Source organism: Symphalangus syndactylus, chromosome 13, assembly GCF_028878055.3.
Source record: "Symphalangus syndactylus isolate Jambi chromosome 13, NHGRI_mSymSyn1-v2.1_pri, whole genome shotgun sequence".
NCBI classification, from domain to species: Eukaryota; Metazoa; Chordata; class Mammalia; order Primates; family Hylobatidae; genus Symphalangus; species Symphalangus syndactylus.
The window spans coordinates 25,692,455-25,712,345 of record NC_072435.2 but is presented as its reverse complement, the minus strand read 5'-3'; the positions used below and the strand labels follow the sequence as shown (position 1 = coordinate 25,712,345).

General features: G+C 45.5%; 1 protein-coding gene and 1 long non-coding RNA gene across 2 annotated transcripts in view; one reads left to right on the top strand and one right to left on the bottom strand.

Moving 5' to 3' along the window:
- LOC129460653 (zinc finger protein 845-like) overlaps positions 1–19,891 on the bottom strand; it is a 57,639-nt gene that overhangs the window by 31,220 nt on the left and 6,528 nt on the right. The window contains 1 exon segment of the mRNA XM_055238788.2: positions 17,552–19,332. Coding sequence (XP_055094763.2) covers positions 17,552–19,332 — 1,781 coding nt within the window.
- LOC134732257 (uncharacterized) lies at positions 5,874–12,485 on the top strand. The gene is made up of 3 exons (XR_010115238.1): positions 5,874–6,202; positions 7,179–7,360; positions 10,508–12,485. It is a non-coding gene; the product is annotated as an uncharacterized lncRNA (long non-coding RNA).

Below are 19,891 nucleotides of genomic sequence, written 5' to 3'. Positions count from 1 at the left end.
AATACTTTTATCAGTCCTCAAAATCACAAACTATGCTCAACTTACTCTCTACATTTCTCATAACTTCCAAAATCTATTTTCTTCCTCATACCTGACGCATATACTTTCTGCTCCCCGGCTCCTTCAGCTGTACTCACTCTTTGTTAAGTCCCACAATTACCATTGTTCCTGGCCCGGACTTCAATCTGGCCTCCTACATTATTCTGGATACCACACCTGACCCTCATGACTGTATCTCTCTGACCCACCTGACATTCATCCGATTTCTCCCATATTTCCTTCTTTCCTGTTCCTCACCCTGATCACGCTTGATTTATTGATGGCAGTTGCACCAGGCCTAATCGCCACACACCAGCAAAGGCAGGCTATGCTATAGTACAAGCCACTAGCCCGCCTCTTAGAACCTCTCATTTCCTTTCCATCGTGGAAATCTATCCTCAAGGAAATAATTCTCAGTGTTCCATTGCTATTCTGCTACTTCTCAGGGATTATCCAGGCCCCTTCCCTTCCCTACACATCAAGCTCAAGGATTTGCCCCCGCCCAGGACTGGCAAATTAGCTTACTCAACATGCCCTGAGTCAGGAAACTAAAATACCTCTAGTCTAGGTAGACACTTTCACTGGATAGGTAGAGGCCTTTCCTACAGGGTCTGAGAAGGCCACCGCAGTCATTTCTTCCCTTCTGTTAGACATAATTCCTCAGTTTAGCCTTCCCACCTGTACACAGTCTGATAACAGACCAGCCTTTATTAGTCAAATCAGCCAAGCAGTTTTTCAGGATCTTAGTATTCAGTGAAACCTTTATATCCCTTATGGCCCTCCATCTTCAAGAAAAGTAGAACGGACTAAAAGTCTTTTAAAAACACACCTCACCAAGCTCAGCCATCAACTTAAAAGGGACTGGACAATACTTTTACCACTTTTGCTTCTCAGAATTCAGGCCTGTCCTTGGAATGCTACAAGGTGCAGCCCATTTGAGCTCCTTTTTATTAGGCCCCAGTCTCATTACAGACTCCAGACCAACTTGGACTGTGCCGCAAAAAACTTGTCATCCCTACTATCTTCTGTCTAGTCATACTCCTATTCACCCTTCTCAACTACTCACACATGCCCTGCTCTTGTTTACACTGCCGGTTTACACTGTTTCTCCAAGCCAGCACAGCTGATATCTCCTGGTGCTGTCCCCAAACCACCACTTTTAACTCTTAAAGTAAATAAATAATCTTTACTGGCAAAGCTATGCTGAACCTCTTTAGGCACTCTCTAATTAGATGTCCTAGGTCCTCCCAATTCTTAGTCCTTTAATACCTGTTTTTCTCCTTCTCTTATTCCGTTTAGTTTTTCAATTCATACAAAACTGTATCCAGGCCATCACCAATAATTCTAAATGACAAATGTTTCTTCTAACATCCCCACAATATCACCCCTTACCACAAAATCTTCCTTCAGTGTAATCTCTCCCACTCTAGGTTCCCACGCCGCCCCTAATCCCGCTTGAAGCAGCCCTGAGAAACATGGCCCATTATCTCTCCATACCACCCCGAAAAAATTTTCACTGTCCCAACACTTCACCACTATTTCATTTTATTTTTTTTATTAATATAAGAAGACAGGAATGTCAGGCCTCTGAGCCCAAGCTAAGCCATCATATCCCCTGTGACCTGCATGTACACATCCAGATGGCTGGTTCCTGCCTTAACTGATGACATTCCACAACAAAAGAAGTGAAAATGGCCTGATCCTGCCTTAACTGATGACATTGTCTTGTGAAATTCCTTCTCCTGGCTCATCCTGGCTCAAAAGCTCCCCCACTGAGTACCTTGTGACCCCCACTCCTGCCCGCCAGAGAACAAACCCCCTTTTTCCTTTACCTACCCAAATCCTGTAAAATGGCCCCACCCCATCTCCCTTCACTGACTCTTTTTTCAGACTCAGCCCACCTGCACCCAGGTAAAATAAACAGCTTTAATGCTCACACAAAGCCTGTTTGGTAGTCTCTTCACACGGACGCGCATGAAGAATATAATTTCTTTTAATTTACTGCCGTTTTTTTCTAAAGTCTCACAACAATGCAGAAATACACGTGTATGAGACTTGCTCTGACACCTGGCACAGAACTGACAGTAGCGGCAACCCAGTGGGGCTGGAAGGAGGGTGGAGGATGTGACAGGGAAAGGAGACGCTTTATGGCAAAGGGCCTAAGATGCAGCTTTGCTTAGAGTTTTACCACAAAACAAATATATTCATTGGTCAGATGTGGTGGCTCATGCCTGTAATCCCGGCACTTTGGGAGGCCCAAGGCAGGCGGATCACCTGAGGTTGGGAGTTTCAGACCAGCCTGGCCAACATGGAGAAACCTCATTTCTTCTAAAAATACAAAATTAGCCGGGCATGGTGACACATGCCTGTAGTACCAGCTACTCAGAAGGCTGAGGAAGGAGAATCACTTCAACCCAAAAGGTGGAGGTTGTGGTGAGCAAAGATCACGCCATTGCACTCCAGACTGAGCAACTAGAGTGAAACTCTCCCAAAATAAATAAATAAATAACAAATATATACATCATGTGATGTTTAAATATAAAAATATATATTCACTATTAATTGGTGGGGCTGGGCACCATGGCTCACGCCTGTAATCACAGCACTATAGGAGGCTGAGGCAGAAGGATCACCTGAGGTCAGGACTTTGAGACCAGCCTGGCCAACATGATGAAACCCTGTGTCTTCTAAAAATACAAAAAGATTAGCCTGGCGTGGTGGCATGTACCTGTAATCTCAGCTACTTGGGAGGCTGAGGTAGGAGAATCACTTGAACTTGGAAGGCGGAGGTTGCAGTAAGCCGAGATCAGGCCATTGCACTCCAGCCTGGGTGACAGAGCAAGACTCTATCTCAAAACAACAATAATAACAATAATAGGTGGAAGGAGAATATGGCTCCATCCTCTAGGATACAAAAGTACTTCTCCCATAGTTGAGAAAAATAGTAACTATTTTTCCCGAAAACACGTTTCACAAGCCTCTTAACACCACAATCTCCACGAGCTTAGTGTGCTAACAATGGCTTAAAGAATCTCTAGCTATTATTTAGGTTGATTTCCTATTCTTAAAATAATGATGGAATAAAACATCTTGTATCACTCATGTCTGTGTATGAACTTTCCATTCTAATTAGTAAGATTTTTGGAGTCAGAAACAAAGTAACTCACTAAATTACCTAAAAATATAGTATAAAATCAGGGAGAAAAGATTTCCCCTTATTTGTCTCCTTTTCTAGAATTTACCACGTACTTTGTGCACATTAATACGTGACTTCCATTGGCAGCTGCTCTAATCCTGGTCCACAGAGAGCTGACAGTGCATCCAGATGTGGTCCCTGAACCATCCCTGCTGCCCAACAGCACTGACACCACGGAACCCTCACCCCGTCTCCATCCATGTCTGGGTGTGAGCCCTTCCCAGGACCATGCCCAGTGCAGCCTTTTCCCAAGTTCATGTCACTGGGTCACAAGAGATGGAATCTAAGCGAGATGAGAGGGACCGAGGGAAGGCATGGGTGAGTGTGAGCAAACTTGTCAGGCAGGACACTTGAGACTCAGAGAAGATTCCCAACTCCAATGTCCAGGGTTTCTGAAAGGAAGGAGACAGAACAATCCCCCGAGAATATCATCTCACCTGAGGAAGAGCCATTCCTGACGCCTTTGCTTTCCTCTTCCCCTTCCGGGTTTCTTCCTCATGTACCAAGAGTCCTTAGAAGTCAATCCTGAATGTTAAAAATATGTTGTTTATTGTTCAGAATCACACACCCCGTCCCTGTAACACAACAACACATACAAAGGAGACCTCACCCTGAGGAAATATGGTCCCCTTTGCTGCCCACTGCACCAGAGACAATAAACTCCTGCAGGAAAACTCCCACACCCTTCTGGAGAAAACCACACACGCTGCAGCAGTGGGGAGCTGGGCTGGAATGAGCTCCTCTTCAGGGCACAGACCCAGCCCTGACCAAACCCCATGCAGAAACTGGCGCAGTGGCTCATGCCTGTCATCCCAGCACTCTGGGAGGCCGAGGCGGGTGCATCGCTTAATCTCAGGGGTTTGAGATTAGCCTGGGCAACATGGTGAAACCCCATCTCTAGCAAAAATACAAAAACATAGCCAGGCATGAAGGTACACGTCTGTGTGTCTATGGTCCCAGCTACTTAGGAGCTGAGGAGAGAGAATTGCTTAAGCTCAGGAGTTAGAGACCAGCCTGCCAACATGTTGAAACACTCTCTACTAAAAATACAAAAACTGGGCTGGCCACGGTGGCTCATGCCTGTAATACTAGCACTCTGAAAGGCCGAGGCGGGCGGATTGCTTGACGTCAGGAGTTCAAGAGTAGCCTGGCCTACATGGTGAAACCCCATCTCTACTAAAAATACAAAAAGTAGCTGGGCTTGGTGGGCGTCTGTAATCCCAGCTACTTGAGAGGCTGAGGCAAGAGAATCGCGTGAATCTGGGAAGCTGAGATTGTGGTGAGCCAAAATCACGCCACTGCACTCCAGCCTGGGAAACAACAGGGAAATTCCAACTCAAAAAACAAAAAAAACAAAAAAACTATGTCGACCAGGTTCAGTGGCTCTTTCCTGTAATCTCGCTACTCTGGGCGGCCAAGGCAGGATGATAATTTGAGCTCAGGATTTTGAGACTAGCCTGGGAAACACAGTGAAACCTCATTTCTACAAAAAAAAAAAAAAGAAGAAAGAAAGAAAGAAAGAAAGAACGAAAACTAGCCAGGCTTCTTGGTGGCTCATGACTGTGGTCCCAGCTACTCAGGAAGCTGACGTAGGAGGGTTACTTGAGCCCAGGAGGACAAGGCTGCAGTTAGAGATCATGCCATTGTATTCCAGCCTAAGCAATCGGCCAGACTCTGTCTCTTAATATTAGTTAATTAATTAAGTAAAAAATTATGTGATAACAGAAGGGATTTTTTTCCCACTTCACTGCCCCACTCCCTACCCCACTCTGGGAAAAGGGAACAGAGTGACTCATAAGTGAGTAAGTCACTCCACTGGCTGAATAGGGATTCCAAGTGGAAGATAAACTCTGAGGCCAAGATTTATAGAATGTACACGTCTTATAGATAGGATTCTTAAAATTCTCAATCTCATCTGTATAATTTAAGCAGTTTTAAGTTACTAGATTATATACAAATAAGTCAAATGTCACAACTAATCATATCCAATGAACTCACCCACTCATCTAAGCCCCAGATCCCCAGGTGTCCTCCCTGCTGTGGTTCTCCCTCTGTTCTCCTTGCCACCAGCACCACTCTGCTCTGTCTGCTCTGGCTCCAAATCCCTCCCTCTCTCCCTCACTCTGATGAGCCTCCCTCTTTGCTGCCCCTCTCCCTACCTTGCTGTCCTTCATCTCTCTGTACATCTAGCTTCTCTCTACATTTCTCCAGTTACTTTTCTCCTCTTGCTTTTTCATTTTTTTTTTTCTTTTCACTTTTGCTGTCTCTTGACAAATCCCTCACCCATCCTCTACTTTGCCCTCTGTTATGGGTCTTTCTCATTCTTTTCTCTGTCTCAGCTTTTCTACTGCTCTGTCTCCCGATGCCTTTGGCCGACACAATCACAGGAGGGTTTGGAGTAAGACGCTTGCATTCCGGAGGAGCGTATTTTCCAGGGGCTGGAGCTGGGCAGACAAGAACACCCCGTGTCACAGGAGAGGTCCTGGGCACCTCCCCAATGCGGGCTCAGGGGAAGAGGTGACTGCGGAGGGGAGACCTGGGGAGCAGAAGGGTCCGGCACTAGGAGGGAGGTGGGGGGCGACGTCGCCTTAAGACAAGGTTGGGGTCTGCAGGATTCCAGTACCAGGCAGAGGACGCGGCCTCTCTGGGACTGGGGCCCCGGCGCTGCGCTCCGGTGGCCTACGAAGGCGAGGGTGGGAGGCGCCCAGGGCGGAAATCCAGCTCTCGGGTGAGGACTTTAAAAAGCGCGGGGCGGGAGGAGTCAGAAAACGGTTTTGAGCAGGAAAACTACGCGACAGGAAGTGTATACATTGCCCTACAGCAGAAAGACAGGGGACGGCCCAGCCTCAGGGCGACTTTAAACCCAAAAGGAAGCGATATCCGGACTCTCATGGAGACGTCTCAATTTGTCCTGGGTGAAGGAAGAAGGACGAGAATTTCCAGGTCTGTGGAGACCCTACGTCTCAGGTACAGAAGCGCAGGGGACCTGGTAAGCGCAGACTTAATAGAAGAGCGAAACTCACCGCCGCGGTGTGACCTTCACTCCACGCAACCCGCTTCCGGGTTTGCGCGAATCTGCGCGCGCAGTACAGAAGCCAGGTCTGGGCGGGGCCCGCGAGGTGGGCGGGGCCTGGACGAGGTAGGGGCGGGGTGGGAGGCCGAGAGACTTTCTCCTTTGGAACCGGCAGGGGGCGGGGCCAGGGCGGGACCTGTGAGTCTCTCAGCCTCGTTCCCAGCGCAGAGGCGTTTTTCGGGTTTTGGAGGCGAGACTGGCCAGGAAGGCTAAGGCATGATTGAAAAGCCCTGGAATTGTCTGGAATGGGGATGCAAACTAGAATGTGAAATGCAAAGCCCTGCCTGGGCGGAAGGTATAATTTCATGCTGACGGCCCACAGAACCGAATAGAAATCCTCTCCCTTTCTATTCTCCATTCACTTGGGAGAGAGTCCACACTGTGCTCAGCTTCAGAGACTCAGGCCACTGCCTGAGATGCAGGATGGAGTGCTCAGGCCAAGGAGGGGTGAGGTCACCACCTGCGGCTTAAACATGGCAGGGATACGGGCGCGTGAACGGGAGCCTGAGGTCCCAGCTATTCAGGAAGCAGCGGCGGGAGGATCGCCGAGCCTGGGAGTCCAGGCCAGCCTGGGTGACAAAGTAACACCGGCTCCCGCAGGGCTCCCTTCTTCGTCTCTCTCTTTTTTTCTCATAATAAAATTTTTGATGATGTTACATAGGGATCCAACATAATTCCTTTTTTTTTTTTTCTTTTGAGACGGAGTCTTGTTCTGTTGCCCAGGCTGGAGTGCAGTGGCGCGAACTCGGCTCACTGCAAGCTCCCGGGTTCACGCCATTCTCCCGCCTCAGCCTCCCAAGTAGCTGGGACTACAGGCGCCTGCCATCACACCTGGCTAATTTTCTTTTCTTTTTTTTTTTTTTTTTGTAGTTTTAGTAAAGATGGGGTTTCACCGTATTAGCCAGGATGGTCTCGATCTCCTGACCTCGTGATCCACCCGTCTCGGCCTCCCAAAGTGCTGGGATTACAGACGTGAGCCATCGCGCCCGGCCAGTGATCCAACATTATTCTTTTCCACGTGGATATCCAGTTAGTTGTCCCAGCGTATTTGTGTAAGAGATCTATCAGTTTCTTTTCTTTGTTTCTTTTTTTTTTTTTTTTTTTTTTTTTTTTGAGACGGAGTCTTGCTCTGTCGCCCAGGCTGGAGTGCAGTGGCCCAATCTCGGCTCACTGCAAGCTCCGCCTCCCGGGTTCACGCCATTCTCCTGCCTCAGCCTCTCCGAGTAGCTGGGACTACAGGCGCCTGCCACCACGCCCGGCTAATTTTTTGTATTTTTAGTAGAGACGGGGTTTCACCATGGTCTCGATCTCCTGACCTCGTGATCCGCCCGCCCCGGCCTCCCAAAGTGCTGGGATTACAAGCGTGAGCCACCGCGCCCGGCCTCTTTTCTTTGTTTCTTGAGATGGAGTTTTGCTCTAGTTGCCCAGGCTGGAGTGCAATGGCGCGATCTCGGCTCACCGCAACCTCCGTCTCCCAGGTTCAAGCAATTCTCATGCCTCAATCTCCCAAGTAGCTGGGATTACAGGGATGTGCCACCATGCCCTGCTAATGTTGTATTTTTAGTAGAGATGGGATTTCTCCATGTTGGTCAGTTTGGCCTCAAACTTCCGACCTCAAGTGATCCGCCCTCCTCGGCCTCCCAAAGTGCTGGGATTACAGCTGTGAGCCACCGTGCCTGGCTTATTTTCTTTTTTATATTTACTTTTTTCTATTCTTTTTTTTTTTTTTTGAAGCAGGATTTTCTCTTTTGGCCAGGCTGGAATGCAGTGGCGAGATCTGGGCTTACTGCAGCCTCTGCCTCCTGGGCTGAAGCAATTTTCCATCTCAGCCTCTGGAGTAGTTGACATTACAGGCACGTGCAACCATGCCCGGCTAATTTTTGTATTTTTGGTACGGACGATGTTTCACTGTGTTGGCTAGGCTGGTCTCGAACTTCTGACTTCAAGTGATCCACCTGCCTCAGCCTCTCAAAGTTCTGGGATTATAGTCATGAGCCACTGTTCCTGGCCCAAAAAATATTCTTTACTCTTTAAATTTTGAGAAAATATAATGGAAAACAAAAAAAACCTTCCCCCAAATGAGAAATCATCTTCACGATGATAATAGTGAGAGAAATAAAAACCACTTTATTAATAAATAAGCCTTAAATAAGAATATGATGGGATTTAAGACAATAATAATAGAGGCAAACAACTAAGAGGTTGAAAAGGGACAAGGAAACTTCAGTGTTCTATACAACCCATTGAGTACATGTTTTCAAGATAAACACTAATCAGTCCTCAGGGAAGAGGACTTGACAACACCCTTGGTCACACATAGTTCATCCTGGCTCTACTTGGTAATGGAGGTGACCATCTGTGTCAGCTAATGAGCTTCGTCCAGAGGGAGGGGGAAAACCCTAACCCATGTCTTTTTGACGAGTGTGAAGTTTTACAACATGGCCACAGGTGCCCTCTCTGGTCAGCTCTCTGGACCAGCTAAGCAAGGCCACAAGTTATAACAAGGCAGCAGTTATGGGATAGATTACATAACCTGTCACTGGATGATTTACTGTCTTTGTCCTGCTTCTGTAAGCTTGCCTGTATAAGCCCAGCTCTGTCTTTTTTCTGGGCTTAGCTTTTTGGATGTGAGTCCACTGAGCTGGGGTGCACCTTAATAAAACCCCTCTGTTTTACCCATTGATCTCTCCAGCCCTCTCATTTTCCACGTTATGTAATAACAGAAAGTGATTTTTTTTTCCCCACTTCACTGCCCCGCTTCCTACACAACCCTGCAAAAAGGGAAGAGAGTGACTCTCAAGTGAATAAATCACTACCCTGTGGCTGAATAGGGATTCCAAGTGGAAGCTAACCTCTGATGCAAAGATTTATAGAATGTACATGTCTTATAGATAGGAATTTTAAAATTCTCTGTCTCATCTGTATAATTTAAATAAGTTGTTATTTATTATATTATATACACAGAAGTCAACATGTCACAAGTTATCATATACAATGAACTCACTCACTCATCTGCCTTGGCCTCTAGAGTAGCTGTGAGTATAGGTGTGCACCATCATGCCCTGTTAATTTTTGTTTTTCGGCAGAGATGGGGGTCTCACTATGTTGCCCACACTGGTCTCAAACTCCTGGACTCAGGCAATCCCCTTGCCTTAGTCTCCTAAAGTGCTGGGATTACAGACATTAGACACTGCACCCAGCCCCTCTTTCTTCATTACTGTGCTTCCCTCCCTAATTCTGTAAATATCTCTCATTCTCCCCTTCTCTCTCTAGCTCTTTTTTTTTTCTATTTCCTTGGGATTCTGCACCTCATTCTGTACCCCTCTCCTGTCCTGCTGTTTATTCCCTTCTTACCTCTATTCCTTCTCTTCCACCTCTTCTGCTTCATCCTTGGAGCTTATATAACCTCTTGTTCCTCCTTCTCCCCAGTCTTTCAATCATCCTCAATCTCCATATATTTCCACCTCTTCTCCCATCTCTGCACCTCCTCTTTTCTCCCTGTTAAATTCTCTTTTCCCTGTTATACCCCTCTGTACCCACTCTCTGGCACCCTAGATTCCCAGCTGTGCTCCCTGCTGTTGTTCTTCCTCTGTTCTCCTTGCCACCAGCACCACTCTGCTCTGTCTGTCCTGGCTCCAAATCCCTCCTCCTCTCCCTCACTCTTATGAGCCTCCCTCTTTGCTGCCCCTCTTTCTGCCTTGCTGTTCTTCATCTCTCTGTACATCTAGCTTTTCTCTACATTTCTCCAGTTGCTTTTCTCCTCCTGTTTTTCTTATCTTTTTTTTTTTCACTTTTGCAATCTCTTGGCAAATCCCTCACCCATCCTCTACTTTGCCATCTGTTATGAGTCTTTCTCATTCTTTCTCATTCTTCTTTTCTGTCTCAGGTTTTCTACTGCTCTGTGTCTGTCTCCTGATCCCTTTGGCCCACAGAATTGTAGTAAAGGTCAAAAAGAAAAAGAAACAAGTTTTCTTCTGCTTAGCAGCTCACTTCAAGGGAAGTTATAAGATAACGCTGTCCAAAAAGCTAAGGCTAAAGGAATGGGCTCTAGACACTTTTTAAATTCCAGAACAAAGTGAAGGAAAAAAAAAGAGAGAAAGACAAATTCTTCTACCGTTACTCCTTTCCCTAGTCTCTTAAGCATGACTATGTTTTACAAATGTCTGTATTTAGCCAGTTCTTTTTTTTTTTTGACACAGCTACAAGGCCACCAGCTATGTAGAATCCAACTTCTTTAAGACTCATATAAGATAAGCCCTATACTGTAATCTTGTCCAGTCCCACTGCTGCTAAAGTTGCAGGTGTTGTGCCTTGGATCCACCACAGTCAGCTGAAACTGGCAGCTCAAGACAAGTAGAAAAGCCAGCAGGACCCAGATGATCCAACTTGGCTGATCCTGAGATGAGATCAAGCTGCTGCTAAAGAAGACCGCCTGCTGTAGTCACTACGGAGTCTGACCAGTCTATGCACAGCTGAAGCTTGAGGGGACAATCCCTGCTCTAGTCACACACCAGAAGCTGACTAGTCTATGCATGGCTGAAGCTTGAAGAGTCATTAAGCCAGTAAATGGAGTTAGGAATCTTAAGACTAGTAGTTTTCCTTGTAATACTGTTTTTCTATTGTTCTGTCACTGTGCTCAATCTCCTCCCCGGAGTAATGACCTCTTCTGTCCTTGCTAGACAGGAATATGCTATTCATTGCTTTGCTGTTATTACCCCCCTTTACCATGCTAAAAGAAGCAACCATAGAAAAGTGTCCCCATTATATACATACTACATAGTCAAGGAACAGTATAACCAAGACTCTATGATACCAAACTTATTATGAGTGTACAAGGACTCACCTAAGAACTTGTACTTAAAATCAGATCACCTATTCAATTCACGACCCAGGAAATAGCCAGCCTTATATATGCTATGACCCCAAGTCTTTACCTAAGACTTAATTTGAAGTTCATATCAAGTCAAAAGAAAGAAGTCTTATAGGTCAAACCCAAGCCTCTCCCCCAGGAGGAGGCCATATCCATATATTTTGATGTTTGTCAGTTAACATCCATGAACCCAGCCTATCTCACAATCTCTGGTCTTACAAAGTACTATACAAACTGCCAGTACAAAATTGTTTGTGCACCCCCTGTTTGCCCCTCCAAGGCCCTAGCAATAGCTTGCTGGAACTACACAATGCAGTTCACTGACTGATCATCACTAACAAGACAGCAAATGCATTAGAGTTACTAGCCAAGCAAGCCACAAAAATGAAAAATGCTGTTTATCAGAACAGATTAGCTTTAGACTACCTCCTAGCCCAGGAAAGAGGAACATGTAGAAAGTTCAATCTAACTAATTGCTGCCTAGAAATCGATGAAAATAGAAAGGCAATTATAGAAATAACTGCAAGAATAAGAAAATTAGCCCATGTTCCAGTTCAAACTTAGAAAAGGTAGTCTCCAGATTCTGTCTTTAGAGATTAATTTTCATTTTTGGAAAATTCAAGATTTTAATAAGAGTATTTCTAGCCATACTAAGAAGTTGCCTAATACTCCCTTGTCTCTTACCTCTCCTTGTTAGAAGCATTCAATCAGCTATAGAGGTGATAGCAGCTAGGGAAACTACCACTCAGCTGATGGCTCTGCACAAATATCAACCTTTGCCCAAAGAAGAAAACTTGTCTCTTCGCGCAGAACTAAGTAATGGTGAGGCCTTCTATAAAAGAAGTTTTATAGAAGGCCTCAAAAGGAGGAAAAACGTAGTAAGGGTTAAAAAGAAAAAGAAGTTTTCCTCTGCTTAGCAGCTCACTTCAAGGACAGTTATAAGATAACGCTGTCTTGAAAGGCAAGGCCAAAGGAACAGGCTCCAGAGAGCTCCTGCCTCCTGAGCAAAGTTGAGGGGGAAAAAAAGAGAAAGAAATTATTTTACTGTTACTCCTTTCCCTAGTCTCTCAAACATGACTATATTTTACAAATATCTGTATTTAGCCACTTCTTGTTTTTCTTTTGACGCAGCTACAAGGCCATCAGCTACGCAAGGCCACAAGACGTGCATGTGATTAACTGCCTTTGTTTTGCTTTTGTAACCCCACTTATAAAAGTCCCACTCTTTGTTCAAGGCTCAGCTTTTTAGATATAAATCCACTCAGCCAGTGCTTACCTTAAAATAAACATCCTTCTGTAATCCCGTATCAGTCTCTCCGTTCCTCAGTTTACCGCAACACAATCACAGCAGGGTTTGGAGTAAGACGCTTGCATCTCGGAGGAGTGTATTTTCCAGGGGCTGGAGCTGGGCAGGCAAAACACCCCGTGTCACAGGACAGGCCCTTGGTACCTCCCCAATGTGGGCTCAGGGGAAGCGGCGACTGCAGAGGGGGAACCTGTGAAGCAGCAGGACCCCGCATGAGGAGGGAGGTGAGAGGGTCACGGCGCCTTAAGACAAGGGTGGGGTCTGCAGGATCCCAGGACCAGGCAGAGGACGCGGCCTCCCTAGGACTGGGGCAGCAACGCTGCACTCCAGGGGCCAATGAGGGCGAGGCTGGGAGGCGCCCAGGGAGGGAATCCACCTCTCAGGTGAGGACTTTAAAAAGCGTGGGGCTGGAGGAGTCAGAAAAAGGTTTAGAGCAAGAAAACTATGCGATACGAAGTGTATACATTGCCCTAGAACAGAAAGACCGGGGACAGAACCAGCCTCAGGGCGACCTTAAACCCAAAAGGAAGCAACCCCCAGACTCTCACGGGGACGTCTCAATTTGCCCTGGGTGAAGGAAGACGGCTGAAAATGTCCAGGTCTTGGGGACCCGATGTTCCAGGTAAAGAACTGCTGGGGACTTGGGAAGTGCAGACTTAATACAAGACAGAGGGAAACTTGTGCACCGTGGCGTGACCCTCACTCCACGTGATCTGCTTCCGAGTTTGTGTGAATCTGCATGCGCAAGACAGAACCCAGGCCTGGACGGGAACCGCGAGGAGGTGGGCGGGGACTGGGTGAGGTAGGGGCGGGGCACGAGGTGGAGAGATCTTGCCGTTTAGAACCGGCAGAGGATGGGGCCGAGGAAGGACCTGTGTGTCTCTCAGCATGGCTCCCAGCGCCTCTATTTTCAACTTAAGAAAAAGCATGATTCAGTGTTCAGTATAGGTGGCCATGTTGTTTTACCTTCAATTGTTTGAAATACCAACTTAGACAGGAAGCATCCCTGTGATATTAGGGGTAATATCACGAATATCAGGGCACATCGGAAACAATCTACCAACCAGAACCTGGAGGATCCAGTCCTGGGGGGCAAGAGGATGACAGCAGGTGACATCCATGGCCCAGCTGAGGAAAGAACCCGGACCTGCCTCCTCCAGGCCCTACCCTTCAGAACAAAACCCCTTCCAGACTCTGCCCCCATGATGATGATATAACCTCTGGCCCCGTCCCTTCCCACTGTCTGGCCCATCCCCAGGCAGCCTCTACACTCTTGCCCTGCCCCATTCCTGTTCCAGGCCCTACCTCCACCTCCACCCTCTAACCAGGCCTACCTTCCAAAGCAGCCTCCACCCTCTCGCCCAGCTCCAGCAGCAGTTTTCAGGCCCCGCCCCCTCAACGACCTTTCCCTTATCCCGCCGGGTCCCAGCCCACTGTCCAGAACCCACCCAGACAGGGTTGAGGGCCTACACACAGTTGTTCTTCAGCACTCGAGGCTGACACAGGTGAGGGTTTTTTTTATCTTTCTGCTTCAAACCTGGCTTTTGCAGCACCCCAGCACCAAGTCCAGCCACACCAGGAATCTGCGTGCTTTGGGATATTGAAATCCCCCACGTGAGTTTGTGCAGTTGTCAGGAAGTCCCAACTTCTCCGTGGGAAGCACGCAGGCTGGTGGCTTTGCAGCTTTTGTATCGTTTTGTAAAACGATACAAAAGATCTTGTATGAGCCGATATGACACATCTGACAACTTTACAGGTAATATTGGAGTATTATATATAAGGCGGTTGATTAGCAGGACTGCTATGACAGTTTGGGAACGTAAATACCTATCCAGCCAAAACGTTCCCACTGTAGACCAGAAATTCCCGACCCAAGATCCTCAATGGGATAACGACACAGTCCACTAAAAAATCATGAAAGATATAAGGGAAATGACAATTAAAGGAATTCAGGAGTCAGTGCCCTGTGCTCAGAATCTTTCCTGAGCACTTTACATAAAACAGAAAAAAGATGAGAGCCCCATAAAGTTTCTAAAAAGACTACGAGAACAAATGAGAAAATATGCACATTTAGCTCCAGAAGACCCTCACAGGCAAGGAATGTTAAAGCTACACTTTGTTACCAATAGCTGGCAAGACATTGCAAAAAAGTTACAAAACTAGAAAACTGGAAAAAACAGTCTATACAGGAATTCTTAGAATAAGCTCAAAAAGTGGGCTGGGCGCGGTGGCTCAAGCCTGTAATCCCAGCACTTTGGGAGGCCGAGGCGGGCAGATCACGAGGTCAGGAGATCGAGACCACGGTGAAACCCCGTCTCTACTAAAAATACAAAAAATTAGCCGGGCGTGGTGGCGGGCGCCTGTAGTCCCAGCTACTCGGAGAGGCTGAGGCAGGAGAATGGCGTGAACCCAGGAGGCGGAGCTTGCAGTGAGCCGAGATTGAGCCACTGCACTCCAGCCTGGGTGAAACAGCGAGACTCCGTCTCAAAAAAAAAAAAAAAAAAAAAAAAAAGATATGAGACAGGGGGGCCACAGAACTTGAAGACAGGTAAAGAGGGAAAGCAAACCCAGTACGCTAAGACTCCAAAAACTGAAAAGGGAGAGGGACAAGACAAATGTTACAAGTGTGGAAAATTACGTCATTTCAAAAGAGAATGTCCTGAGTGGAGAAAGGAGAAAAAAAGTCCCACTTAAGGAATTTAAAGAATAAGGAAGTCAGGGGCTCTGTCTTTTCTATTTCCAGTTCCACTGAGAGCCCTTGGTACATTTAAAGGTGGGACAAAAACATGAGCTTGTTACTTTTCTTTCTTTCTTTTTTTTTTGAGACAGAGTTTTGTTCTTGTTGCCCAGGATGGAGTGCAATGGCATGATCTCGGCTCACTGCAACTTCCACCTCCCAGGTTCAAGCAATTCTTCTGCCTCAGCCTTCCCAAGTAGCTAGTATTGTAGGCATGTGCCACAAAGCCTGGCTAATTTTGTATTTTTAGTAGAGATGGGGTTTCTTCATGTGTGTCAGGCTGGTCTCGAACTCCTGACCTCAGGTGATCCGCCCACCTTGGCCTCCCAAAGTGCTGGGATTACAGGCGTGAGCCACCACACGTGGCCAAACTTGTTACTTTTCTAATAGACTCAGGAGCTTCTCGCTCCTCTGTTTGTTTTGTGCCCTCTAATATAAATTGTTCATTAGAAGAACTTCAAGTTTTAGGAGTCAAAGGGGAAGGATTTAAAGCCAAAGTCTTAGAAAAAACAGAAGTTAGATTTGAAACCCGATCAACCAACGTTAAATTTTTGCTACTCCCTAAGGCTGGGACAAACTTGTTAGGAAGGGGCCTAATGTTAAAGTTAGGTATAGGCTTGCATGTAAGCCCAGAAGGATTCTTCACTTCATTAAACCTGCTTACTACAACAGAGGAAAGCTATATCAATGCTAATGAGTGGTCAAGGGAGGGAAAGTGAAGGAAGCTACAAGTTCCTCCAATTAACATAAAGTTAAAAACTCCCAGGGAAACTGTGAGAAGAAACCAATATCCAATTCCCTTAGAAGGTAGATTAGGTTTAAAGCCTCTAATTGAGAGCCTTATCTGAGATGGGCTACTTGAACTGTGCATAATACTCCAATATTACTTGTAAAGTAGTCAGATCGGTGATACTGGCTTGTAGATCTTCAAGCCATTAATCAAATTGTTCAAACCACTCATCCTGTAGTTCCCAATCCATATACTACTCTCAGCAAAATTCCTTATGACCATCAGTGGTTTACAGAAATAGACCTGAAAGATGCCTTCTGGGCATGTCCTTTAGCTGAAGATAGGATATATTCGCTTTTGAACGGGAAGATCCTCACTCAGGGTGAAAACAGCAATACCACTGGACAGTCTTGCCCCAAGGATTTACAGATTCTCCTAACTTGCTTGGCCAAATTCTTGAGGAGCTGTTAGAAAAGGTGAGCATCCCGGAGTGTGTATGTATGCTCCCGCATGTGGATGATATACTAGTGTCAGGGAAAGCTGTAGAACAAGTATCTGGCTTTTCCGTCAGCCTTCTCAACCATCTCTGTGGAGAGGGACTACGTGGTGTGGTGGCACACATCTGAAATCCCGGCTACTTGGGAGGCTTAGAAAAGAGAATTGCTTGAATGCAGGAGGCGGAGGTTGCAGTGAACCAAGATTGTGCCATTGCACTCCAGCTTGGGTGACAAGAGAAAGACTCTGTTTCAAAAAAAAAAAGAAAGAAAGAAAGAAAAGAAAAGAGAGAAGGAAAGAAAAAACAGGCTGGGCAAACTGGTTCCGGCCTGTTGGCCAGGCTGGTCTCAAACTGCTGACCTCGAGTGATCTGCCTGCCTTGGCCTCCCAAAGTGCTGGGATTACAAGTGTGAGCGACTGCACCCGACCCATTCTTCTTAACATAAACACTTTTTATGTCAATTAATACTTGAATTCAATGTTAAGTCAACTCAAACTCTAGTCAATGCTGAATTGACTCTAATGTCAATTAAAGTTTATTATTTTGTATAGTCATTGTATTTGGGATTATTATCTCAGAAATGAATTTTCAGCTGTTCTGCAAGGAGTGACCTCAGACTAAAGACCTTGCCACACCTATTCCATTTGTAAGATGTCTGTCCAGTATAGATTCTCTGATGTCTAAGGTGGTGTGAATGTAAAGACATTGCCACACTGGGCGCGGTGGCTCATGCCTGTGATACCAGCACTTTGGGAGGCCAAGGCAAGCAGATCACTAGGTCAAGAGTTGACAGCAACCAGGCCAACATGGTGAAACCCTGTCTCTACTAAAAACATAAAAATTAGCCAGGCTGGGTGGAGCATGCTGGTAGTCCCAGCTACTCAGGAGGCTAGGAAGGAGAATCGTATGAACCTGGGAGGTGGAGGCTGCAGTGAGCCGAGATCATGCCACTGCACCCCAGCCTGGACAAAAGAGTAAGACTTCATCTCAAAAAAAAAAAAAAAAAAAAAAAAAAAAGACTTTGCCACAATTATCACAGCTGTGGGGTTTCTCTCCTGTATGAATTCTCCTGTGTTTTGCATAAGATGAAGCTTGACTGAAGACCTTGCTGCAATCATGACATTTGTAATGTTTCTCTCCAGTATGAGTTCGCTGATGAACTGCAAGCTACAAACAATATCTGAAATATCTGTCACATTTACTACACTTGTAAAATCTCTCTTCATTATGGATTGTCTAATGATTTGCAATGCTTGTAGCATTACTGAGGACTTTGTGAGAATCATTACATTTGTAAAGTTTCCCTAGATCATGGATTGCTTGATGATGAATAAGTGATGACTGTGCACTAAAGGCTTTGCCACACTCATTGCACTTATAAAGTTTTTCTGCAGTATGAAGTCTATGATGGCATACAAAGGATGACATATGACTGAAGGTCTTGCCACATTCATTACACCTGTAAGGTTTCTCTCCAGTATGAACTTTCTGATGTTGTGCAAGGTTTGATTGTTGATTAAAAACCTTGCCACATTCATTACACTTGTAAGGTTTCTCTCCAGTATGAATTGCCTTATGAATTAGAAGGGATGAATTTCGAGCGAAGGTCTTGCCACACTCATGACAGTTGTAAGGTTTCTCTCCGGTATGAAGTCTACGATGGCCCACAAGGGATGACTTCTGACTGAAGGTCTTGCCACACTCATTACACTTGTAAGGTTTCTCTCCAGTATGAAGTCTATAATGACATGCAAGGTGTGCCTTTTGATTAAAAACCTTACCACATTGATTACATGTGTAAGGCTTCTCTCCAGTATGAACTCTCTGATGTTGTGCAAGGTATGAATCACGCTGGAAAACCTTGCCACATTCATTACATGTGTAAGGTTTCTCTTCAGTATGAACTCTGTTATGGCGTGAAAGGCATGAATTATGCCTAAAAGCTTTGTCACAAACCTTACATTTGTATGGTTTCTCTCCAGTATGAATTCTCCTATGTGTTTCAAGTTGTGATCTGCAACTGTAAACTTTGTCACATTCTTCACATTTGTAAGGTTTCTCTCCAGTATGACGTCTACGATGCCCTACAAGGGATGACGTCTGACTGAAGGTCTTACCACACTCATTACACTTGTAAGGTTTTTCTCCAGTATGAAGTCTATGATGGCGTGTAAGAGATGACTTGTGACCGAAGGTCTTGGAACACTCATTACATGTGTAAGGTTTTTCTCCAGTATGAACTCTATGGTGCCATGCAAGGTATTGCTTTTGATGAAAGACTTTGCCACATACATCACATTTATATTGTTTCTCTCCTGAATGGGTTACGTGATGTCTCCTTAAATGTGAGCTATAATTAAAGGCTTTGCCACACTCATTACATTGGAAAGGTTTTTCTCTCATGTGTTCTTCCTGTATTTGTGTGAATGATGAAGAATGGAGAAAGTTCTTCTCATACCTATTAGAAATATGGGTTTTGAGCCTACAAGAAATTTTTTGGGATGTTGAAACCAAGGAAGCATTGTTGATAGACTTCTCCACTTGTTTATCAATTTTCCCTTCAGTCTGAAATACGTGCAGTTCAGGCAGATGTGAATGAAAGCTTGATCCAAGCTGATCTGCAATAGGCTTGTTTCCAGCATGCCTTTGATCGTGTTGGTCTGTACTACCAGTCAACTTTTTTATTTTTGTCATGGGTGCTTCTTGGCCATTTCTTTTAATTTCTTGCCACTGAAACTCAAAGTCATGAATATCTTTCTTGATTTCTAGGAAGCAAAAATCTCCAATGTGATGACTTTCATGTCTTTCCAATGTCCCTGTGTGGAACCCTTCTGTATTGCCTTGCCTTGTTGATGATAACACCATCATGGTTTTAAAAGAGCTATCTAAAAAATATAAAAACCAATAGGTTTCCAATTAAGTACAGATGGTAAATAATATTTAATACTGAAATGTGTTAATATTACACAAAAAGGAATACTTATTTTAAACTTCCCAAATATGATCTTCAAAGTTTAAGAACACCCCATCTCTACTAAAAATACAAAAATTAGCCAGGCGTCGTGGTGGGTGCCTGTAATCCCAGCTACTCGGGAGGCTGAGGCAGGAGAATTTCTTGAACCTAGGAGGCAGAGATTGCAGTGAGCAGAGACCACATCATTGTACTTCAGCCTGGGCAACAAGAGCAAAATTCAACGTCAAACAAAAAGAGTTCAGTCAAGAGCCTCATATATATGAGGCAGTAAGCCTGAATGATATCCTTCCTAAGAGGAATTTCTACAGCAGTGACTGCTGCTTAGAGAATATGATCATTAGTTTATGTGATGATCACTGTCACAGTAGCAGTGAGAGATGCTTCTCTGATGCTCCTTAAAAACCAGAACGAAAGGCCAAGCGTGGTGGCTCAGGTTTGTAATCCCAACACTTGGCTAGAGGCTGAGGCGG